At 38.2% G+C, this 25,892-nt stretch overlaps 1 protein-coding gene across 4 annotated transcripts in view; it reads left to right on the top strand.

Moving 5' to 3' along the window:
• Nucleotides 1–3,356: 3,356 nt before the first annotated feature.
• The window catches only part of LOC138060897 (splicing regulatory glutamine/lysine-rich protein 1-like), a 37,538-nt gene continuing 15,002 nt past the window's right edge, over nt 3,357–25,892 (top strand). For 2 of the 4 annotated variants that reach the window (XM_068924557.1, XM_068924556.1), the window contains exons 1-6: nt 3,357–4,074; nt 13,772–13,905; nt 21,676–21,791; nt 23,339–23,503; nt 24,568–24,746; nt 25,360–25,490. In XM_068924557.1, the coding sequence (XP_068780658.1) occupies nt 3,914–4,074; nt 13,772–13,905; nt 21,676–21,791; nt 23,339–23,503; nt 24,568–24,746; nt 25,360–25,490 (886 nt within the window). In that variant the 5' untranslated portion in view covers nt 3,357–3,913. Of the gene's footprint in view, nt 4,075–13,771; nt 13,906–21,246; nt 21,385–21,675; nt 21,792–23,338; nt 23,504–24,567; nt 24,747–25,359; nt 25,491–25,892 lie in introns of those variants that run through there. The other 2 variants (XM_068924559.1, XM_068924560.1) reach the window with 2 other exon arrangements.

The following is a 25,892-nucleotide window of genomic DNA, read 5'->3' as shown; positions in this document are numbered from 1 at the left end:
AAGGGGTAACTCCTATGGTTCCTTCAGCCCTCAGCTCTAATCTAAATCATAGCTGCATTTAGTGTTATGCTACTACCTTCTATTGAACTCAGTTACACTGGCTCAGCAAACACGGTCAGCTAGTACAGCAGCTTTTAGACAAATGAAGGACAAAGTTGACTCACTGTTAATACGTGTTTAGTAAATATACCAACAGTCCCTAGGAACAGACTAGCTATAGAGCTTGCTTAAGGGATTCAGCACATGCTGTTCAGTAGTGACAGGTTCCCACATCTATGTAAGCTATGCCTGTAAAGTCAGCTTTCTTTACTTTAAGCATATTAGGTTAGCTTTCTTTAGTTTAGAATAACATAGGCTATACTGCCCCAGAAGGGACTGGCATTGTCTTTGTGTCTGCTCTCCTTAAGAGAACCCTATGGACAGCTGCCCAGGCTGCTTTCAAAGATGGTTGTGTTTATTCTGCGACAGGTAATTATCACATGCTAATTATAAATTAAGCCTCCATTTAGGCTTCACAGCCCTGAGTGCCCCAGCAGTAGCTGAAGCTGAAGTTAAATTCTGCCTTATGTAAATTGCTCAAGACTTCAAATGCTATGATTTTATATCAAATACATGTGCTCTGCCGAAGTAGTTTTTTTTCAGGTTTTTAAGGCTCAGTTTACAGAAGGCTAAAAAAGACTTTTTAAGTTTTTTTCTGTATCTTACCTCATTTGATTTCCATTCCCTACCCCTGGAAGTGCACTAAATACTGTCCAACTCTATCAGGCCTCCCCACTGTCTGCTTTAAAGGTGACTTAGACAGAAGGGACTCCTTTTCCTGATCATTTAATACAGGATTCACTATAACCTGCTTCTGAATTGCAAGTTTTGCTACTGCTGCTTGCAATGAACATTTCCTGGTAACTGCTTTTTGAACCTCAGGTGAAGACCAGGAAATATAATTTATGAAAAGAGTTAGTATTTGCTCTCTATAGCCCAAGATTTGCCTTGTATTGCTTAAAAAAAAAAAACTTTTTTTTTGTTTTCAAGGATTACTTACTAATCTACATGAACATCTACGTTGTTAGTGTATTGGTGGTTTAACATTTATTGTTTGCCTTCACAGAATGAAAAGTGTGCTAACCAGGGGATCCTTTTGAACTACACAGCCCCACTGTGTCTGATTTCTGGAGAAACTTTGAAGGAAAGAAGAAGGGAATGTATATATTTAAAATACACAGTATAAAGCACTGTGGTTGCTGATAAATTAGTTCTGTCTTTAGGCATAGTTTGCACCTCTTCTTACATATCATGAATAGGGATAACTAAAGAATAACTTTCCTCTTCCAGGAAAAAGTGTTAATGCATAGTTTTGAGAATTTAATGCAATGACTGTAAAGCCGTTCTCCCAAGCACCTTTATCAAATCTGGGACTGGAGCTCAGTAAAGATGTATTGTTTGGACTGTCAGAAGATTGATGTTGGCCCATTCTTAATGCCCTTGAATGATAAGCTGTCCTGCTACTCTATATCTGGTTCAAACATAAGATGAAGGATGTGGTGTTCATGGTGCAGAGATGTATGAAGACTTCTCCACCTTCCACTCAGAAGACAGAATACCTTTCAGCAATGACCAAGGGATACCATTTAGCTTGCTTTAGTGGTGTAAAGAAAATTTTCAGAAAGGCTCCCAGGCTTGAGCATGAATGCTACTCTGCCTCAGAAGGTACTTCAGAGTTATAACATACCACAAGAATTAACAATCTCCTCACATACATGCTGAAGAAATGAAATGGGTGATGTATTCATGGTCAGAAAAGCAATGCGGAGCTGATTCACTCCCTCCAGCTATTTGAGCTTATTTTTGAGCTTATTGTGGTTTTTTTTATTATTATTATTTTAACTTTTATGAGATCTATAACTAGCTTCTTCATTGGGACTGAAAAAAGTGTCAAGCAATACATGGTGATCTCTGCATCCTTATCCCATGAGCTCTGCTTCCCCCCCCCCCACCCCCCCCCCAACGTTTTTGCTTCTTTTTAACTCCTACTTTTTGAAGATGGGGCAGAAGGCCGGATGAGGCTGCTGTTCCAGACATTAGTCTTAACATAGGTCTAGAAAGAGGAAAAGGAGAAAAAAACACTAGCCTGAGATGCTTTAACAGAAGAGTCTGCCTCCCTGCTTAGAAGAAAGGTCCCAGCTAAGGGACTGGTACGAAGCCAGTACCTGCACTCTCAGGAGGCGGTTCAGAATGTGCCCAGAGCTAAACCTTCCAAAGGAAAATATTTTACTGTTGAAGTAGACAGGTATCTGTAGGTAGCAGAGATGCCAGAGCTGATCTAGAAGATACTTATGCCAAAAGGAGCAGCCATACTCCCAGGCCTATGGCTTCACCTTCTCCTTTCTATAGTTCACTGTCAATCCAAACATACAAGCATCAATAAATGAAACGCTACCCCTGACTTACCCATGAAGATTCCCTAACAACTGACCTATATTCTCAAAGAAGTCTTACAAAGTTATTATCTTTTTCAGCCTAGATAGCTTCAAGGCTACCTCAGTCCATTCTCAGTTCCAATTTGGGATATGGAGGCCTTAAAAGCTAAAATCTTCACGTCTGAAATAGAAACCTTATTCTTTCAGTGCCAAGATACACAGATCTTTACTTAAGCTAAAGAAAGACTGCAGTTAAATCTTAATCACTAATCACACACATGCATAGTGATCAGTCTCATTGTCATTGGTCAATTTAATTTCAGAAGATAATTTGAGCCGTAACTCCAAGTAAAGTCAATGTCACTGGGGCAGATCCCCAGTCGAGTTATAATAAAGCCATCAATAACCTACTCTACTGCTACCCTTTTTGTTTAAATATAGTTAGGATAACAGTTTTCAAGGATTCTTTTTCTAGTATAATTAAATAGCCTTTTACTGAACCAGGCTACCATAGTAAGTGGGAAATTTATCTATATTTTAATTTCTTGTGGGCATATTTTAATTTGCCAGCCGAGTGCTTAGATTTCCTGCCAAATCAGTTTTCTGAGCCAAACCTGACCGAATAAAGGTGTGGTTTTATACTTAGACTCTTAGGTTTAAAATAGGAAGCCCTTCACTTTGCCAGAGGAGAAGAAAACCAACTAACAAGGTACTTACGCCTCGTTCGTGATTAGCCAGATGCGCTGTCCCTACAGCTGCACCTTTCACACATGTGATGGGGCTATCTAACGGCCTCTCCAGCCGCAATCGCCCCAACAGGGCGTTGCGTGCGGTTCCTGGGCAGACGTGCTCCTTTCCTCCGCTATGCGAGTGCCTGCCCCAACCCCCAGGAGCCGGCGGCTGCTCCTCCCCACCGTAGCTGGAAAACACGTGCTTCGCGCCGACCCCGAGGAGGATTTCTGCCCCGGTCTTTCGGGAACTCGGCGCTCCGACCGGGCAGCGCCTCGGTGAAGGAAGGCCGGGGGACGCCGCCGTGGCGGGAGGGGGAAGAACGCGGCCGTTAACGGCCGGGCCGCGCGCGCGGCCCCGCGCCCCTTTCTAGGCGGGGCCGAGGCCCGGCGCTGATCCCGCCCTGGCAGCAGCGGCCCGGCCGCCGGCCGCCACACGTAGGGGGACTCCCCCTCTGACTGCTTCGCTACGAGGAGTTTTCCCTTCGTCTCTTCCAGGGGGGACCCTCAGAGCTCGGAGTCCCGCCGCGGCCAGTCCGCGCGAGACGGGGGCGCCGGCTGCCTTAACAGCCTCAGCCAGCGCGAGACGAACGGTCGTCCGCGACCACCCGCCGAGAAACACCTCCAGAGAGCAGTCGAGTCCGATGCTAGAGCGTCCGCACGCTGGGACGGACGCTCTGGCAGGCGCCGCGCGCTCCGCTCTGTCGTCAGGTCCGCCTCTTTGGCTGTGTGCAGCACCGCCGCGAGCGGAGAGGCTGTGCGGGCTCCGCCATGATGAACAGCGGAGGAATCGGGGTGCCTCTGGGCTTCCCCTTGGGCCCCACATCTGTAATCCAGGTCACGAATCTGTCCTCGGCAGTAACCAGTGAGCAGATGCGGACTCTCTTCGGCTTCCTGGGAGATATTGAGGAGCTGCGCCTCTATCCCCCGGAGTAAGTGAGGCCTGTGCGGGCCTCCGGAGCTATAGAGACTTGGGAGGAGGAAGAGGCCTAGAGGGGTCGGGAGGGTGGGGAGAAGGGACAAGAAAGAAGGCCCTCCGTGCCATCTTGGATGTGGGCAGCACGAAGGTCTCGTCAACGGGGAGGTCACGTGGTCCCGCCCCCTTTGACTGGGAAGAGCGTTAGGGGAAAGGAGCTTCGCCCGAACTTAAGATGGCGGCCTCGGCCGGAATGGCGGAGCAGCCGCGGCATCTTCCAAGCGGCATGTAGAAACACGGCGGGTTTTGCGGCCTGGTGATGGCGGCCGGGGCTGCGGCCCGCCGGCGGGAGGGTAGTGACACTGAGCCACGGCCCCGCGCCTGCTCCGAGACGGCCCCCAGCGCGCTTCCCGGCCAAGGTCTCTTCCCCCGTTGCCTGAAGATCCCCCGGGAAGGCGTTTCTGGGGCCCTCCTCTCTCTCCGCTCACGTCCCTCCCGAGCGGAGGGAGCCGGGCGCCAGGCCGTGGCCGGCGCCGCTGTGCAGGGGCCGCTGGCACAGGGCGCGCCGGCGGGACCGTCCCTTTTTTTGCTTAAAGCGCTGCTTTCGCCTTCCAGCAAGGGCCGCTCGAGTAGTAACCGGCCTAGCTGCTTAAAAAGTGACGGTACCTGCGTTGTGCTCAGAAATGCCCTCGATAACATGGGTGCAGTAAATCAAAGTCAGTAACGGTCATAAAACGTTGCTCCAAATTGTAGCTGTTCTCGTTATGTCAGCTGCACGCAAGCGATCCGCTCGGATGGGCGATACTGTTATTTTGTGAACATCAAACAGATCATGGCCAACAGAGCATGGAAAAGGGGAGGGGAGGAAAAGAGGCCGATAATTTTTTCTCAGCGCATCCATCGTATTGGGATGTGATATTCAAATGACAGACCTGCTCTTTGGAATTATTTATCTTTTTTTCTTGCAAAAATTAAATAGGGATAGTGTGTGGGGGGGGGAAGTTATTCACATTCAAATACTATTATACAAAGGAAGAGATTCAGAGGAAGAGAATTTAGATTTTTAAAACTAAGTGGCAGAAAGATTGCAACTTCTCTATTTTTATCTGTTAGTAGATTGTACTTGACAAGGATAGTTTGAGGAGCATTCGGAAAGTTTTAATTTGATTTAATATGCATATAAAGCATATTTAACAAGCTGCCATTCATGCAAAGATAGGTTTAAAACAGCCTTAAGAACTTTTTAACAGCCTTTAATAGATTTATGGTGATTTGTATATAGTTTTCTTGATTTTTTTTTTTTAATTTTGGACTCATTCCATATTTGCTTCTCAATAAAATTGTTTTGTTCTGACTATATTGTTTGATATAGCTGATGCATTCATTTTCCACTACTCTATATAGCAGATTTTAAAATAAATAGATATATTATTGACATCCATGTGAAAATTATGTTTGAGTTTACATATAGATTCTTGTATATGCATAATACATCAAAATACCAAAATCCAATATCATAGTAGGGTTTGGTTCAGAAATATCCAATTATAATAGTTTACACATCAGTCCTAAATGATTAATATAGTATTCAGAAATAGTACAGGATAGAGATTACCATTAGTTTCATTTGCAATTTCTTATACATGACTTTTAGAATTATGCATTTGCTTGCTGAATAGTTCTAGACGTTTGACCTTGAAATTAGTATCTTGAAAAAAACTTAAGGATTTCATTTAACTAACTCCCTTGTGAAACAAAAAAGGCATGCTCCAAGCTGACTCTCTGAAAATACACTTTAATAATGTTATGATAAATACAGAAGGTAGTGTTTCGTTGGCAAGTTCACTGCTAGCAAAACTGTCATGAGCAAAAAGATTTAGTGTATTTTGTAACTTTCACAATGCATGCTGGATTAGATATACAATTTATATTTAAAAAAAAACATTTTCTATCACTATTTTTTTTCCTTAGGTATTTAATGATTCAAGGCCTAGAGTTTTTAAATTATTAAATGGGAAATTTGCTTTCTGAGTCAACATCAGACAAAAATTCATGTGCTCCCAGTCTTATCTGTAGAAACATTTTGGTAAGAAATCCAAACTCTTTTGATATGTTTTGTGGCTTGAATTTGGTGACCTCCATGCAACAGGGGGGAGCTTTTCCCTGTGGTCAGGTTTCTAGCTGAAAAACATAATTCAGTAAGTTTAATTAGTGAAATACAGGTCTCATGGATATTGATTACTGAGTGATAAATTTATTTAAATGCTCTTTTTAAATCATTTCGCTCTGAGGCATAAGAAGAAGGTGGCATGGTAGCTTTCAGTCATTCCTGATTATTTATATTATGTAAGTAAGCAGAAACTTTCACCAGCATTGGGGCCCCTTTTGCTAGCTTTATACAGAAAAACATAATTTAAAAATAATTAAAGCCAGCAGTTCTTGTTCCAAGAATAATAATGGTGTAGTATTAAAGGAGTTATTATCATAACTATTTTAAAGGTAAAGCGAGGTGCTGAAAGCAAGCTACATGTTGCATTGTGTAGAACTGTAACCTCTCTGACTATCTGACTCTCTGTGGCGTGTGTTCAGCATACGCCCAAGGTATATTTCTTACAGCCAAGCATGAGTTTGCAGAAGAATTAAGCTGAGTTCTTTTCTATATCCATGACCTTCTGAAAGAATAGGGCATTCAAGGTAGGAGTTTCATGGGAATATTTGTAATCCCATTGCCTTTGGTGGGCCTGTTTACTTCTAATGGATGTGAACTTCCGTTCTGTTGGTCATATGCAACAGTTAATAGAATCTATTTCTTCGTTTCTTAGTTGTGATAGCTTTACAGAATCAAAAAAGAGAAGAATAACACAAATTAATAATAGCCTAATTAATGGCTGACTCCCTGTAGATGTGTACAGGTATGATTGAGGGATCAAGGCTATGTTTCCAAACTGTATGTTATGCAAGTTTTTTTTGTTTGATATATATATAGATATAAAATTCAGCATAACAAACTCAAATTTTTCTAATTAAGTATTGTGAGCCTTCTGAATAAATGACACTTGCTACATAAAAGTATAAATTACTGCTCACCTGTTCCAGGTCAGTTATGTTTGTCAGCCTTCTACTTCTTTTTCCCTTGCGTAAAATCTGATTGTGTAAAATATTTGTTCTTCTCAATAGCACAACTACTTTTTGTGGTTACCAGTATTGATTATCTTTTATTTAGGTCATTAACTTTCTATAGCTACTAAAATGAAAAAGAAAAATGAAACAAAAGGAACTGTAACTTTTATCCCATAGTATTTCTATACTATTACTGACTGAAAACAAATTAGTCTCACTTCAGTATTCATAACTTAGCTTGGTGAAGAGCATAGAACATTTTGGAAAACTATTCCTCAGAATTTTTTTAAACTTTTTTTTTACATATATTATTTCCCACACTTGTAAGACACAACATTACGTGTTAATTTTAGGGTATTTTTTCCACTTATTTCTCTGATATTTTACTCCATCAGAACGATTGAAGATGTACACAGAACCTGATGATCTGATGGTCTGATGTGACCTGATGATCATTTCCAGCTTACAGGAATTTCCTTTGGTAACACTGTGCCATTATAATTGGTTGTGCACCACCCTACTCCTAACTTTGATGAAAAGGGCAAAAGTTTAGGACCTTTAGAGGTAGAAACAAGGGTGGTGTATCTGAAGCCTATAGCTTTTGCATTTCAGTTATTGTAGAACAAAGTGTGGGGCTATGCTGTGCTTAGCGTATTTATATGAACTAGCTTTATGAAGAAGAAACAGTTCCTTTTTACACAGTTTCTACATTTCTCCCATCTCTCATTAATATGTCCCTCAGTTTTATAGGCTACAGCAGAGAATTTCTTTAAGAAGTTAAATATAATTACTTACAGGTTACATTAAATAGAAAACATGTTAATATTAGAGTAGTTTAGACAATCTAATATTATTTCAAGTGTAAAAAGAATGTAAATATAATGAATGTATAAGGAAAATATAGAAGGAAAAGAGGAGACAATTGTAAGGAATGAATTGCATCATATGTTATTTGAGGTTGTGCACTTAAATCTGCCAGTAAAGCTCCTCTAAGCATTCAAAATGTGGAGGGGAAGAGAGAGAGATTTTATTGGTATGCAAGTAAATATGAACCTCCTGCTTTTTTAATGCTTTACATGAAAAGCAGGTTCTTTAAGATGATGCTTCAGAATTCCCAGGAAGCTTCCTGAACCCAGTGATTTTTCACAGCAATATTTCAGGGCTTCAGTTTTAAAGTAGCAGTTTCTTGTCAGCGTCATTTACTTTGTTACCCAAAAGTGATTGGGAGGATTTCTACCCCACCCCCCACCACCACCTTTTTAATGAATGTTCAGTTAAATTGTGCTATGCTTTTTGTTAAAATTTGTCACTTTGTGTTTTCATTTTCATCTGGTCAAAACTCCTGCAGTATCTTCAGTCACTGCTTATCAGACATCCCTTTAAGAAAAGAATGTGCTTCATACTTGCCATGTTTCTGAAAGAGTTGTTCTTGGTGGGATAGTTTCCACCTTATATTGCTGTCTTGAATGTTAAAGACTTTCACGCTGCAGATAGCAGTAAAAGCTTCTTTACTATTGCCATTATTTTCCAAAGAGGCCCATGTAAACTGTGAGTAGTCCACCTTCTCAGTCAGCATTGAGGGCATTGGAAACTCTTGGCACTGAAGAAATTGTTTCCATGTGGTCGTCATTCTGATTTTAGCTACCTGGCACTGGCATTGACAAGAATCTTTCTTGTTATTGAAGACATATTACCATGAATCATCTTTCAGTGCATCAGATATACCTGTTATAGGTGCCTCTTGTTCGTATTTACCTATTTCTTCACAAGAAAATTTCTGATTTGACTTGATCTGTAGAACTATGTATTGTTCTGCTCTCTTGGAAGATCTCCATTGAAACTTAAAGCTCCTGTTTATAGACTTTGGATGACATCAATGATCAACTACAGATTACGTGGAAGTGGGAAAAGGGTATTAACTGTTATCTACTCATTTCACTCAAGTAGTTTGTATTTGATTATTACCAGGTCTTAAAGAGACTAGCAGATCTTGTCTTTTATCATACTGCATCTATCTGCTGTCTTGATTTTAATGCTCTTGGTCAGTGATGTCAAAAACTTTCCTAAGAAACTTTAACTCCGTGAGATTTTTAACTTTCTCCTTGTAAGACTTGTCTCTTAAGCTGTAAGTGGCTTTCTGTGCTGAAAGACCCCTTCTATTCCATTTCATTTTCAAGCCTTTCAGTTGTCTCTTCTTCCCTGCCCCATAAACAGAGCTTTAACCTTGCAAAGAAGGAAATTCAGAGACCCTGTGAGAATACGCTTTTGTTACTACTTTTATATGGAAGATGCTGAGATACGAAAGTAAGGGTTGATTATATTAAAATCTTTTCAGAAGGTAAGATTTCTGCATTATTGCTTTTAAATTTACCTATATGTACACAGTACTTTTCCCTTTTGCTTATATTGTGAGAAAATAAAATGAGTGAATTGCCTGCAGTTTTTACCAAATTGGGCCTGTTTTCTTCCTGAAGCTAAAGCCTTAAATATTGTAAGGAAAAGTCATAAGCGTACCAGCAGATGGCTTGGAAAATTGTGCTTAGGTAAGGTGAAGAAGTCAACAAAACCAAAAAATATTATAATAAATCACAGCCCTTGCAAGTGGATTAATTTGTGGATTGAGAGTTGTTAAATAAAACATCAGGGCCTCAGAGTAGATATGCTACCTCTGTGTAGAAGGGGCTTTAGTGGAGCTTTTCCATGAACTTCAGTAACATTTTGTCATAGAAGTCTCAGGAGAAACTCCTGAAGTTTTGTATGCCTGTGTATAGTCCTGATTTGGCTAGAGATCTGAATTCCCATTTTGGGAATGGAGAATTGCTATCACAGAATGGCTGAGGTTGGAAGGGACCTCTGGAGATCATCTAGTCCAACCCCCCTGCTCAAGCAGGGTCACTTAGAGCGCATTGCCCAGCATCATTTGCAGATGGCTTTTGAATATCTCTGAGGAGGGAGACTCCACAATCTCTCTGGGCAACCTGTTGTTCCAGTGCTCAGTTACCCTCACAGCAAAGTAATCTTTCCTCGTGTTCATACAGAACTTCCTATGTTTCTATCATTGTTTAACAATTGCTCTTGGTCTTTGCAAAACTTTCAGTGCTTACTAAGTTTTCTCAAGTTGACCTACACAGAGTTCATTGAGGAGGTAGCAGGGAGGCATCCTGCAATTGTGAATGCAAAACTGCAGTTCTCTGAGAAACCACACTTGTGTGGTAAGTGAAGCCTAATTTTGAATACACAGTAGGAGCACGAGAGGAAATGCTGTGTTACCTGTTTTGCAGAATACTGCCTAAAACTTCGTCTCTTTGCTTTGTGTGTGTGTTTAATAACCTGAAGTTATTTACATTTCAATTTACAAAATGTACTGTTAAATAAAGTATAAATTTGGTATCTTTCTTTGGCTGCTTAAAATAAGAGTTTTACAAGAACATGCGCTATGGCTTCTCTTTCTCACAGTTCTAAACAAGACACTGCCCTATTCTTATAAATCACTTTGTAGTGTAGTTGAAACCTGAGGCTGGTTTGCAAGGCATGACAGGTCTTTAGCCTTGGATGTACTCTAGTATGCCAACTACTCATACAAGTTAGAATTGTTTTTCAAAATATTTGGAGGCCCCTGACATCTGTAACCAGATTCTTAGGGGCAGTCATGCTTTTATGCTGTGCTTGTACCCAGTTGAAGTCTGCGTTACAGAGGAACGCTCAGAATTCCATGTGCAGCGATAAGCCTTCCAAGTCTGGCTGTAAGAAGGTTTTTGCAAAGTTAACCATTGAAAATCGTTACTGAGGAACAATTGGATTTTTGCGGAATGAGTTATTGGAAGTAGGAAGACACTGCCTGCATTAGGTGTTGAAAACCTTGCTGTAATTTTGTTTGCCTGTGGATGTTCTGAAATGGTCTTGGAGGACAGTACTCAAAATCACAAAATTGTTTGGACTAATTAGCATTTCTTGGATATTATTCTCTCCTGTGTGATTGCAGTAGAGGTAAGGCCTTTGAGATAAAGCACACAGAGCCTTATTTAAATGCGATCTGTGCACAGTTATTTCAGAATATTTTATTTTGATAGGTTATCTAAGATTATCTGGGTCAATCTAATAAGGCACACGAAGCTAATGATTTTTGTTTTTTTAGAAAAGAAAATTTATGGTGGCAGTAATACAAATCTTTTTGTACAGAGGACCCAAACTGCCTTTGAGGATTTGCTTTCCAAATGGACCAGGCTACTGTGCTCTTTATCTCTTTCCTCCCTTCATGTAGATGCAGCAGTGATGTGCTATTGGCAGAGGCTGTCGTCCCATTGTAATAGAATTTCTCCTCCTCACTGCTTCTCCAGTAAATTGCATGATTAGCTTAATCCTTAGAACAGGAAACATAGGGGAAAAAACACTATGAAAAATACATTTGTAATAGCTGGCTCTATAGATGTTGAAATTTATAAAGATTATTTGTGGGCCTGAACTGCCTTGTCTACAAAACGGAATTATGTTTTTCAGTTAGCAATGATTTAAAAAAAAAATCTAGAGATGATAGAAGTCTTGAATGGTCTGGACCACGGGATCTTTACTGGGAATTTCAGCCATTTGGGTTAAAAAACTAGCCTATGTTTAAAAAAAGAAAAAAAAAAACCCACGCTGTTAGAAATCTCATCTTTGCAGTGAGAAAAATCTGACTCTTCAGGATAGGTAAGATTATAAAATATCAGAACATGCTTTGGTCCAAAGCACTCTGGCACAGAGTGCAGGCACAAGAAAACCATTTGGAAGCGAAAGCTGAAAACTCTTTCTGCGGCCAGACAGCTAGCAATCAACAGAATTATTTGTCTAAAGAGAACAAAATATACCAAAAGTGATTTTCAATTGTATGCAACAGTTCTGTGGAGGACTGAGAAAGACACAGCTCTTTATCAGCCCTGATGTGGGAAAAGGCTCCGAATCAAGCAGTTACAGATGTTTCGGAAGCCATTCCATACACATACTTCCTTCCTGAATGTGAAAAATTTAAGCTGTGAAAATGTTGACCACTATATATGAAACGTATGTGCTAAAGATTTGTAGTCATCTTGCAATTTTTTCTAAATTGTGCAAGCTTGACTGTCGTGTATAAACATCCTTCTGTAGAAAGGAAACTGGAAGAGGTAACTTCTGTGTTACATCTTTAAAGGGCTTAAGGAGAAGCATTCTTTTAAGGTCTTCTGTCTCTCCTCCTCTGTTTATTTTTTCTTCCTAAATGTCTCTAATTTTTCGCAGAATTTTCCACCCTGAATGTTTCTGATTGTCATTCTGAAGTCGACTGGCTCTCCTGGATATTTACCCTAGCTGTTTTCTTTCCGGGAATGTCTTATCTGTCTACCTGCCTCAGTCTAACTTCTTGGTTCACTTATGCAATTAACATGATGAAATAATGTATCTAAAGCTTTTAAGTTTGTATTTAAATACTAAAGCCTAGTCAGTAGATTCCATGCAACCACTTTGGGAGTACCCGCTTGGAGTGTGAGGGTTTACGAGATGGAGCCTCTGGGCTACATTTGAGTTGCTTCTAGTATTTCCAGGGGTTTTAGCAGTCTTCCCGTTTCAGTTGAGGGAGGGTCAGTGTGAAACAGTTCATGCACCATATTTTCTATTATGTACTGCTTTGCCAGAAGGCAGGTGGCCTTTCCAAATGGAACTTGGTGAGTGATGCTGCAGTGTCTAACCGTATTCTCCGTCTGAAGACTTTGCACATGCTTCTTTTGTATGAAGAAATAAACTGCTCGTATAAAGGATATAAACCTCGACTACGGAACACTTTACAAACTGTTTTTGATCAAGATTACAGTTTAATTGTGTGTTTTTTTTTTTTTTTTTGAAATATCTGTTGATATACTTTCTAATGGAAAAGAAAATCAACCAAAATATATATTTGTAATTTTCTTCCTTATTCTACCCTAACATGAGTGAATTCGTCCTGCTCACCTATTTCCTCCAGTGTTATCCTGTACCAGATAATGCAAAACTAAAGCAGATGATAAAACAGATATTTGTTACACTCGTGAGTTAAACATTTGAAAGAATTCTCAAGAATGATTTTTTTTTTATTAATAAGAGTGAATAAATCTTCTACAAAAGAAAACCTACCGAAGAATATCAGTTAATACAGGCAAATGTCTTAAGGACCCACTGAAAAATGGGTTTATTATTTGAGTTTCCTGAACAAGAATTTTCCAGAGGAGAAAAGGTTAACTGTAGATTATTTATTTGATAATTGTGATGTAGTTTGGTTTGTGCTGCTTACTATGGTAATTTACAATGCATGATGAGTGTTAGAGTGCAAGATTTGTAAAGAAAATAAATCTTGCTAATTTGGGCTTTTGGCTTCTCTACATTTTATTAAGAAGAAGGAAGTGCTGTGCTTTTTTTTTTTTTTTGAGTGACCGAATGAAGCAAGTGAACTAGTAAATTTTTATACTCTTGTCTTTTGGGTAACCTTTCCAGGAAGACTAAAAGTTTTTTTTTCTTTTCTTTTTTTTTTTTCTTATTAAGTAGTGGTTAACAATGCTTACATACATTTATTTGTTGTGACTGATTGGTTTTTTTTTCCTTTTATCTTACAGCAACGCACCTCTTGCTTTTTCCTCCAAAGTATGTTATATTAAGTTTCGTGAAGCATCGAGTGTTGGTGTGGCCCAGCATCTAACTAACACGGTTTTTATTGACAGAGCTTTGATAGTTGTGCCCTGTGCAGAAGGTTGGTATTTCAGATGTTCTTCTGTAATGTTGGTCTTTGTCCTGTCAGCTAATTGTTCTAAGCTTACCCCTTATAAGAAGATATTGCTCTGTTGTTATTTTATTTTATTGCTTTCTGAAAAGAATTCTTAAAGCAACATTGAAAATTGAATAGAAAAAATTAATTATGTAGATTTAATTGCAGTTAAGCATTAGAAAAAAATAAAATGATAAATTAGGATAACTGCGTTTTTCATAGTTGCCACACATTCTGGGTGGGGGCGGGGGGGAGTAAATTTTTCCCTTTGATGTGATTTACATAGGACTTATTTCCACACAAAGTTCTCACTGAAGTCAATGAGCCCTGAAAGGATGAGGCAGTTTGGATCTTAACGTTTCTCTCTCTCTCTTTTTTTTTTTTTAACTGATTGTTTTTTCAGTTCTTTTAGACTGAATCCCAGTTCGTCACGTGTGTAGGTGTGCAATGTATGCATTTGGCCATTTTAGCTCTATCTAATTAAAAATACTTTGTATTCATGGTGATGCTTGCTGTTTGAATGTAAAATGTTTAGCTGTTAGTTTAATGAAAAGATTTCAGTTTTCCCTTCTTGTTACTGTGGAAAGTACTATTTTGTGTGAGATAGAAAGACTTTCTTGTGCATACAGGTACTCCTTTTTGATTTTGGGTATCTCTTGAAAAATGCAATAATGCATTTTTCAGAACGCTTCCAGTGTAAAATGTTTCTATAACTTCTGATAAGATAAAAATACTTAATGAGTACTAAATTTACAGGTGTTCCATCATCTAGCTTTAAGGCTATACTGTTACTGCTGTGTTGAATTCAAGAGTAATACGTGCTGTTAGCATAATATCCCCAAAGATCTGGATACAGTTCTATGAAGTATAGCCCTAATATTGCTAAAGTATATGAAAGCAGATGGTTGGAGTTATTTAGAGCCCCATTGACTTCATTGGGAGCATTGTGGAATTAAGTGTCTGCCCATCTGGAACTGGACTTGTTGCCTCTTTGAAGTGGAAACATTCCAACCAATGGAGTGAAGCTAACTTCACTTTGAACATGGTAGCTGTTTTGCCATGAAGAACAATATTTAGAATAATTCAGCAATAAACTACAGCAAGTCCAGAAATTTCTGTTAGGAACAGGGCTCTTGCTGCAAGAATCAGGTTTTGGCACAAAAAATGCTGTTGACTTGGTCAAGTTTGTTTACAGTGGTCCCAGAATATTATTTTTGCATGTGTGCCATGTCATGATCTGGACAGCATGAGATTAGTGCCTCTGTAATACTAATCTGGGATGTTCCTGGCAAACTCTTGACAAGTCTCCAAAATTTCATGGACCCTAAAACTACTTTTAACTAAAGATTATTTTACCTAGAGTATACTGTCTGTTCTCACAGCCTTATTAGCATGGGCCTATGGCACATGTTTTTGTCTTTGTGAAGTCTAGGTTTTCAGTTGTTTTATGCCTTGTTTTGGGGGGGTCTTTGTTTTCTTTTTTTAAACTTACTCATAAGCCACCAAGAGGATGTTACTGTATCCACTTGAAGGTTGGAAATGGGATTTGGGTAGGCAAAATGTATCTGACCAGACTCCTCATTATTGAAAAAATGCCCCAAAATAATTAACTATAAATGATTCAGGATCTTAGTTTTATGTTTCATCCAAAAGACCTTAACACTGGTTCAGTACTGCCAGAGAGGGAAGATTGCCGCCTAATGAATGAACAACACTTCCTGGTGTTTTTCTTGTGATGAGATCACTGCCTGACGTGATATGGCAACAGGCAGGTAACGCTACATTTTCCTGTGTCTCTTGATGGTAGACAATGACGGGAAGAAGAATACAATCAAAGTTCTGAGAAATCTTGTCATTGCAACCCCACTGGAAGCTGATATATAGGAATGTCTGAGAAAATGTATTATAGAACAATTGTCAGTCTTTTCCAAATCATTCTAGATGCCACAGAGATCTGTGCATAGTTAGGTGAACAAGTGATTGGGTTGTGAGATCAAATTCTTTTTTTTTAATATCAGAATGCTGTTTCTGTGTAACTTTTACAGAACCATTAATTCTAATTTGTAAAGATCTGAATTCACACAGGTTTAACTTTCTGAGGAATTTATTATGTGGAAAAAAAGCCTAGTGTTGGAGACCACAGCGCAAAATTTTTGATTCACTATGCATCATATGATGCATCGCTAACGGGGTTAGCGGAGTATATCACAGGCTTTAAAAGTAGCAATGACTATGTTCTTCTGGGAGGTTAAATTATGTCATGGCCAACAGTGCCAGAACTGAAATGTTTCATGTGTCGAATTGAACATTCGAGCGTTGAAAGGAGAGGTAAGATGGAACGCAGAAAACTTGGTTTTAAAAACCATAATAATCTGAAATTTAGAAAGTATTTAAATAGTGGAATATCAGGGGAGTGTGAGGAGGGAATCATTACACAATGAAAAGAATGTCAATTTTTTGACGTTTAACAAGCACTTTAACAAAAATGTAATTGTAAATGAAGTTTACATTATCACACTGTCAAAATGTGACTTTTTCTTTTGTGTGTATCAATGGGTTTTTCTTTAAAAGTTATACTTTGAGAGCAAAGGTTGAAAAATAACAAAGATGCCACCCTAATCATCGTTCTAAACTTTATGTCCACATTATCTGGTAGATGGATTTTGACTATTAATTTGGTTTTGTATGTTTTCTCTGTGTGATATTTGTGCATTATTAGATGACTAGACTGGCCAAGGCAGACCTGTTACACTTGCCTGAGTTAGGCATTGTTTGCCATGCCACTAAACCTGCCGTCAAGTGAAACCTTCATGGGGGAAATGAGATCGAAGTCTGGCCTGCTGAAGATGGACGCCCTGTCTCTGTTTTTATTTTATTTTGCTTTCTTTCCTTTGTTTTTCTTTTTTTTTATTTTTTATTTTGTCCCTTTATTGTTTTGTTTTGTTAAATCTCTTTCCCTTGTACTTGTGAACTGGTACTTCAGTTCTGTAAAAATGGTGTTTTGTAAAGGGTTCACAGTGTTCCACTTTGAAGTTCACCTGAAGCTGCTTATGAATAGTGGATATTTTGGAATATGATTAACTAAATTTTATGTTGTCAACTGGAGAGAAATTTGCTTTGGAGTACATTTAAGCATGTAAGTGCAGCAGATCAGCACACTGTGTCAGAAGACTGGAGTAGTGAAAAATATTTCAGTTTTAAGGTGTGTTTTTTCCAATGTTGTACTTTATGAGTTTATTTTGGAAAAGGACAGTTTAAACCCTTAGTCTCTGGAGAAATTTACAAAACAAAGTTGTGACTCTTACTCTGCCATTTTCTAATTATCAGCAGAGTAGCTTCATTTCGGATCGACTAGCCTGTTTAAAAGAAGGCTTTGCATTTATATCTAATATGAGGAATTTAAAATAATGATTTCTGAAATTGAACTTTCTTGGATACTAGATACCATGAAATACTCGCTTCCTTCTGGTGAAATCTTGCTCCAGTGAGGTCAGCGGCAGTAAGATTTTATCTTTTTGTCTTCTGTGACTTTTAGAAAAACCCTTTACTGCTCATAAGTACAAACGCAGACTGAGGTTTTGGTTGGAACGTGTTACGTGAGGCACGTTGTCTTTTAACACTGTTACTTGTGGGAAGATTGAACTGATTCTCCGTGTGTGTATGTGTGTGTGTGTATGTATGTATGTGTTGCGCTTTCACGTGCTCCGGTGGTGTCCTCCCCCTCCCCAAAATCTTCTCGGGCATCTTTCTCACAAACCCTGGCAGTTCATGCTGGAATGACTTAAAAGGTTATTATGCCTAGATGTTCATCGTTTTCCTTTCTTCGGCGTGCCACCCCTGAAATGGAAGCGGTGGACCAGGGGGTATGCCTACTCCACCAGCGTCTCCAGCCAAGTGTATTAAGATCAATTGGTTTCTCTTTCGCAGCAGCAGACTGCGAACTGCAGCTGGGAAGGGCTTTGCTGCATGATCTCTGTTGGATTTAGCTGTGGCAGTTGAAGGGATAGTTGCCAGTAGCTGCAGTCTCTTTAGTTATTGTTGCTAAATCCAGTAAGAATCATGAATTGGATCTCACAGAAACCATTTAATTCCTAAGCGTGCATTTCATATGAATTTAAAATAAAAGCGAAGTAACAATTCCTGTCATTATGTTTAGAGTACATGGGAACAGAAAATTTGTTGGTTTTTAATGAACAAACGTATTTATTGCTGAAGCAGATTGTGGGGAGGGGGATTAAATATGTAGTTTCAGTACAAACAGCAGTAATTTCTTCGGAGCACTTGTAGGGGGTTAAAATACTGTCTTTGGTACCTGCTTAACACAGATACTTTCTCTGTTTGTACAGTAAATTGCAAAATGGATTCTGATGTGGACTAAGTTGACTAGGACTCCTAACCACTTTAATAATACAAATAAGTAACAATCATTACTTACATTTAGGACAACTGTACATTGCCAAAGAAGTGTAAGGTATTTCTAGGCAATGCAGAGATAATCTGTGTTTGCTTCCAGATTCTTTTGCAAATCAAAAAGTTATATAAATAAATTGTCATAGAATCGTTAGTTTAACTAAACACTCAAAAACCTCTTAGAAGTATTTCTAAGGATGTGATATATGTGGCATATTTATTTTGTCTGTTTCCCCTACTAGAAAATAAATATCTTTGTCATTTCCATTCAACTTTTAAATAACATGAGTTTAAAAACCAAAGCAGTCATCCTTAAGCTGCAGTGTCCTAATTTGTTGTGTCATAACCCACGTGTTCTGTCGTATATTTTTGTGAGCTTATGTTGCTTTTAAAAATAAGTTTACGGAGAGTTGCAAACAGCCTTTAAGTTTTGTAATAACTCCTGAGGTTTTTTGGTCTCACATACTAATTTATGGGTTTTTTGAAACTGCCTGAAGAGCAGGAAAGTAAATTTGCAGGGTATATTTCAGATCCCCTCCCCCCCCCAACCACCACCACTTTCATTTTTCTGTAGAATTATTGTTAAAAGCCTGACCTGATCTTAAAAACTGGAGGGGAAACTGGTGAAAAGCCAGTATCTCTGAAATTACAGGCAGATATTCCAGCAGCTCTTTCTGTAGAAAAAGACCCTTTCTCAGTCTTGAATAAAATAAACAAGCAAATCTTTGTGTGTGGCATGGAACTGACCAACTAGGTTTTGTATTTAGAACAAAAAAATTAACGTAGTTGAGAGACCAGAATATTCGAATATTCTGGAACTAATGTTACCTACTCATAATTTAAATAGGCATATTATTCATTCTTTGAACTTCTGTAATAATTTACTTCACTGGACATATTCAGCGTATTCCTTAAGCAAAATTTGGGCAAATAAATAGTTCCATTTATTTCAGTAAGATGACCCTCATGACCCATATAAAGTTGAGGCTTGTATTTAAGTTCCTTTCTGAACTTGACTCACTGTCTGTGTAGTTATATGCCTAACTCGGTTACTATTTACAAGAGCTTTTGAGCATCTCTTAAGTACATCTGCTTAAGTGTGTACTGAATTTTATGCAAGTGCATACTTTAAATTGGGCATATGCTTATGGACATTATTGAGTACATCTACATGAGAATGCAGCTGTACCATTTTAGGAGCCAGTTCTGTCCTTGGATTTACTTGAGCAATGCCTGTTGACCCTGTGGAATGGTGCATGAGTATCCAGTTAATTGCAAGATGCCGCCTATTCAGAATCAGGTCTGGCTGATAACGGTCTGTTCGTCAATCGTTCAAAAGCACTTAAGTATTTTGATTTTCAGAAGAACTAGTATGTAATTGTATGCCTAATTTGCACGCACAGTTATTGTAATTGTATATTCAGAAGCCTGTTAACTACACAGTAGGCAGGATATGCAGCAAAGTGCTTGATTTCTCGTGAGCACTCAGGCGAACCATGTATACCTGCCATTGCATGCGTGACCTCAAAATGAGACTGGTAAAGAGCTGTATCAGTGCTGAATATTGTGGTGATGACTCAGATTCATGCATGTTTTTAAGAAAAGCCGTGGAAGACGTTATTGCACAGTTAATTCTTAAGTGCTGATGATTGTACTATTTTTCTCCTTTAGATAGCAAATGATTTGGTTTCTTATATGTTAATGACCAAAGTGTCTCAGAACTTAATGTAAAATGAAATAGCTGTCTGTAAATAGGCGTCATGAGACAAAAGTTGGTACTGTTATTTTATGTTTCCTATTCCACCCATGTTATATTTAAATTAATTTTCATTTATTTTGTCCTTTGGCCTTAACTAACTGTAATCCAATCCTGGGATGCAGACCTGTAGAACGGGTTTGCAACACTTTTGTTGTTGTTGTTGTTGTTTCGTTTTATTTAAGTAGTATGATTCCTGTGGGGTTTAGTAGAACTTGTATAGTTAAAAATAGGTAGTGTTTTGAAATTTATCTCCTATTTTACTTTTTGATAAGAATACAGATATATTCATTTTAAATTCCTGAGGTTAGGGGTTTATAGTGAAAACATACATTATTTGAATCAAAACACTGGAAAGCACTGGCATAGTATTTGTAGATACCTTGACTTTTACAACAATGTTTAAATAAAAGCGTTTATATTAGTAAAGTGCATGGGGTAATACCAGAAGGCTTGGTTAGATAGAATATACGCAGTTACGTCTGCAGTTTTGAATACATCTTAGATGTCTAATATAATTAGAATTTCTTTTTACAATTTTGCAATTCAATGTTTAGTGTTTGTACCATTTTAAATCCCTTTGCAATCGAAACTTAATCTGTGCATTTATTAATTTTTTAAACTGCTAAATCACTTAAATCTTGGAGGGTTTTTGGTTAATTTAGCAGTTCAGTTGTAGCTAACTTTGAATGAAACCTACGTTTAGTTCAGATTAGACACTACTTAAGTTATTAATGTGACAGGGAGAGAGTATAATGTGGTTGAAATAGCAGAAAAAGCATATTGTAGGAAAAAAACCCTTGCTTAGCTGATCAGTTAAGCTTTTCTTCAATCTCAGTTAATTTACAGCTAATTTGTCAAAAATTCAGATAAACTGAGATGACCTAGAACGGAAGACAGTACAGATCTAAACTTTTTTTGTCCTTTTCCCATCCCTCCCCACGTTCACTTGTAGTATGGATTATGTGGAGTCACAGTAGTTTTTATTTTATTTTTATTTATTTTTACATCAAAAGTAGGTAGCATCACAGAAAGAAAAAGCACAGATTTCCTTTAGCACGTACTTTGCTTTTTTTTTTTTTTTCTTTTACTGATTTGGTTATTTGCCATTTCTGGGGATTAAACTTTAAAAAATGTTCTTCTTTTCTGTATCTGATGTTCTGTGTGCTATTAGTGATGCAGCCAACACGAACGGTTGTCATGTGTAAAACAACTTTCGATCACCGCGAAAACACCGTCCTGGGAAAGCGTCCATGCTTGATATCGTTTGGTTCATGAACATTAAGTTTCCAGTACAGGTGACCCATAGCTCAAAGTGTTAAATAATTGTCTACATTATTCAGTTTTTAAAATAATAATCCATTAATGAGATTGCTAGTCTTTGAAGTTTTGCTCACTTTTGTTTTTCCTAGTAGAGCAGGGTAAAAGGCAAAACTTAAGTTCTTATTTATTTCTTTGTAAGGATCTGGTAGATAGATTCATTCTTATTTATTACCATTTTTAAATGCAAGGGTAATTGTAAAATCATAGAAAGAGTAACATCTGGGTAGTGTTCCAACTCTCTATAACTCTTCTATTTACTTCTTCAGGTAAAATCCCAGATGAAGCCAAAGCCCTTTCTTTACTGGCGCCTGCTCCTACTATGACGAGCCTGATGCCTGGTGCAGGGTTGCTCCCTATACCTACACCAACCCCTTTGACTACAGTAAGTAAAATTAAGTTGCTGTTTGATTTCTGACTTCCTCTCTCCTGAGTAGCCTCTTCTGTGTTCAGAGAGCAAGAACTGCCTGACCCATGGACGTTGTCTTCTTACATGCTAGATCACTGAGGATGTTACAGCTCTCTACTGTGGTCTGTCTTTCAAGGGTAGATCACAGTGGGTCTAGGAAGGGACAATTAAAACAGACACAACCAAAAGCAGTATTTACTTGCTGTTTTGCACAGCAGGCGTATGAAAGAAACACTCAGGAAAGGTACTGAACATCTTAATGGTCTTGAAAATACTCATTTGTGTACTTCTAGAAAATACTTCTGGTATACAGCTGATTAGACAGAAAGTCTGGTTTCTCGCGCTGGCCCCATGTAAACACTCCCTGTCTTCCTTCAGTAGGCTTTCTAGCTGATTTAGCACGTGCCATTGGTCTTTTGTATCAAATCTTTGCTTCCTGGCAGTCTGTTCAGATGTTAGGAAGACAGAGAGACAGCAAATTAGAAACACCTTTTTTTTTTCCCTTCCCCCTCCCTCCTCCCCCCCACCCCGCAGTTAATTTTATGCATGTATTCAGTATCATGCTAATAATTGTAAGTGACCAATCAGAAATGACAAGATGAACTAGAAACGTCAGATGCTTGTGTCAGACACATAGTAATAATGTAGTGTATTCAGATATGGCTTCTGACACCTTCTACTACTAAGGCAGGATCTGTGCTAAGAAGGTTTACTGTCAGATCTACATCAGATGAGCATGTGAAAAATCACACTGCCATGATGATACGTAGTGATGATAATCCCTTCCTTGTTCTTAAGTGCTTGAGGAAAGAAAATGTGTAGCTAGAACTTCCACTGCTGAAAGAGTTTAACTTGAAGGCTAAATATCTGCTACCAGGCTTTTATGGTGCAGCAGTACTAGCAAAACATGATAGTATATTCTATTTGTAAGTGCCTGGCAGATGATCAGCAAAATCTTAAATCTTCCTGTAAAAGATGTTCATATGCTGTGTTAGATTAACTGTGTGTGTGTGTTTGTGATGAGCTATATCCACTGGCCATAGCATTTTTAGTGCATGTTTTGTCTTCATGCTTCTTCCTTCCTGGTTCTTACCACTCTAAAGACAAGATTGTTTATGACCAAAATTAGATCAATCCTCAGTACTTCCTCATCCACTCATAAGACTTCTAGTGGCAAAAATACAGATGTTAGCAGTGCCTGAAAGCATCTAACTCAAGCTGGCTGACTGTCAGCACTAGAAATTCAGGCCTGCAAATTGTCCAATGGATGTGCTACCTTCCTGGCCAAACCTCTTTGATAAGGTGGTAACTGATAGCATAGACAGAAAATCTTAACTATAGGAGGTTAGTTATGGGTAGATTTCTTTTTAAAAAGTACTTACCTGAGGTCTTATAGTTTAAAATATTGCCTATGTTCATTAGACAGATTGTACAGAAATACACAAGGCAGGGAAGTATTACCAAGTGAAGCATCTTCCACCAATGCATGGTTGAAAGGAATATTCTGTTTTTGTGTTTTCTAGCTTGGTGTTTCACTTGGCACTTTGGGGGCTATACCAGCAGCAGCGTTGGATCCTAACATTACAGCGCTGGGAGAAATACCACAACCACCAATTATGGGGAATGTGGACCCATCCAAAATTGATGAAATCAGGAGAACAGTCTATGTTGGAAACTTGAATTCACAGGTAGCTTGCTTTTTTTAATACTGGAAATATTAATGTAGAACTTCCTATGAAGAACTGTAATTTATAAGTTCCAATCTTAAGTGTTAAGAATTTTCGTTAATTGATGACAGTAGGAATCGAAGCAGAAAAATACTGGTGTTATTTCGAATTCTGAATGCTACTACACCAATCAGATTGAACCAAAGCATGGAATTCATTCTAGCGGGATACTGGGAAAATCACACCAGCTGAATTTAGGAAACATGCTTATGATTGTGTGTGCTGATCAAATGCCCAACTGGGGAGTGTTAACTGAGCAATGCCTCAGAAGCCATGAGATCATGGTAGCTGCCCCCCACAACACTCTACTATTGCTTAAGTACAGTAAGAAGGAATTCATCTTCTGAAGTTTAAGGAATTGGCTGTGGCAGAAGGATAGCAATTTGTCATAGTGGAAGTTGCAAAACAGCCATGTGTGTCTACTAAAGGAGAGCTAGGTCTGCTTTCATATGACAGCCATTGGTTAAGGGTTAGTTGAAAAACTATTTGCTCTTGACTGATGGCAGTATAAGTATTTGATTTTGGAGGTTTATTTGACTGTTGAAATAGCTGCTAGAGTATAAGAGTACTATTGATCCCAATAAAATAAAACTAATTGGAAACTGGTAGAACCACAGAAGAAAGTAAAGCTTTGTAATATTGTTTCAGTATATTATATTGATCAAAACCACAATCACTAGCAGAAATAGATTGGATACAGGTACACAAGGAAATTCCTCTTCAGTTATTTCCAATGAAATAACTTTGTGAAAAGTGCAAAATGCTGTGCATATGTGTTCATAATCTAAATGTAGGACTTTAGGACTTGTGGTTGCACTATTTTAAATCATGGTGTACTCTTTAGATTACTGGAATTAAAAATAATATCTGTATTTTTTAAAGTGTAATGTTACCAAATTCATGTTGCCCGTGTAATAATGGTGAAATCTCCTTCTAAAATCTATAGCTCTTAGATTACCTGATATGTTGGATAAGTGGTTTTCATTATATATTTTACTTCAGCTGAGCTCTTCGACTCTTTTTAGACTACAACAGCAGATCAGCTTCTTGAATTCTTTAAGCAAGTTGGAGAAGTCAAATTTGTGCGAATGGCAGGTGATGAGACACAACCAACACGGTTTGCTTTCGTGGAATTTGCAGACCAAAATTCTGTTCCTCGAGCTCTTGCCTTTAATGGAGTTATGTTTGGAGACAGGCCACTGAAGTAAGAAATTAATTATCCGTATGCATATTGAGTGTGAGATTTCTTAATATCCTTATACATTTATGACTGATCTGCAGGAAACCATGATGAACTTTTTTTAGTATAAGTACTTGTGATTAGCAAACTATATCACTTTTGTAAACGTCAATTTCAAGATTAAAAATAAGTCTTCTCTATAAAGTATATGGTATAAACTATATTAATTGTGGTGCAGTGACAGTAGATAACGGTGAGAGAATCCACAAAGTTCTTCATTCTAAATAAACTTCAAATATGGTGGGTATGTGATTAGCAGGCGTTAATATACGGATTTGATCTGTACTACAGAAATAGATTTCTAAACTCCTACTAGAAAATGCTTAAACCTATATTTGTGTAAAACTACATAGGAATGTTGTGCAGCGTTTACTTAAGTGGCAAGATTTGAAGGCAATAAAAGCCAGACATTTATATTTGGATATTTAGATAGAACAGTTGAGTGTTAGGAAGAAGTTTTTAGTCATAAGTGGAAGTTAAGGTGTTTACTTTCTTCTTTGTTTTTCATTTTCCCTCTTCAAGTATTTGTGGATCTGTGGATTAAAGCTTTTTTTTTCCTTTTTGTTCCTTAATTTAGAATAAATCACTCCAATAATGCCATAGTGAAACCTCCTGAAATGACACCACAAGCTGCTGCCAAGGAACTTGAAGAAGTGATGAAGAGAGTAAGGGAAGCCCAGTCTTTCATATCTGCTGCTATTGAGCCAGGTAGGTATATTATGTTCACTACTTAACAGGCATGTTCTGTGTGCGTCTTGGCACACACTTTTAAGAGCAGTTTCAAACGCAGGAGAAGGGTACTCAAAGGTCTACAATATGCTTCATAAAAATGTAAATAATGAAAATTGTCTTTATGCAACAAAGCACTGGAATAGTTTACTTTTTATTTCATTGTATCTTATTTTCAGATATTTGCTCACTGAATGCATTCAAAAATAAGAAGTCAACGCTAAACCAAATCATATTTAAAATTGGTGCTTTATAAGTTCAAAGTACTTTACAAACATTTAAAAGAAGTTGCTTTGTTTTGTTTTATTCTCCTCTAGTACACATTAAAGCCATAGTTTTATGATCAGAGGGCGCTAACATGCTACTGAAAGCAGTAATGTT

Source organism: Struthio camelus, chromosome W (genome assembly GCF_040807025.1).
Source record: "Struthio camelus isolate bStrCam1 chromosome W, bStrCam1.hap1, whole genome shotgun sequence".
NCBI lineage: Eukaryota > Metazoa > Chordata > Aves > Struthioniformes > Struthionidae > Struthio > Struthio camelus.
This window is presented reverse-complemented; position numbering and strand designations above follow the sequence as displayed.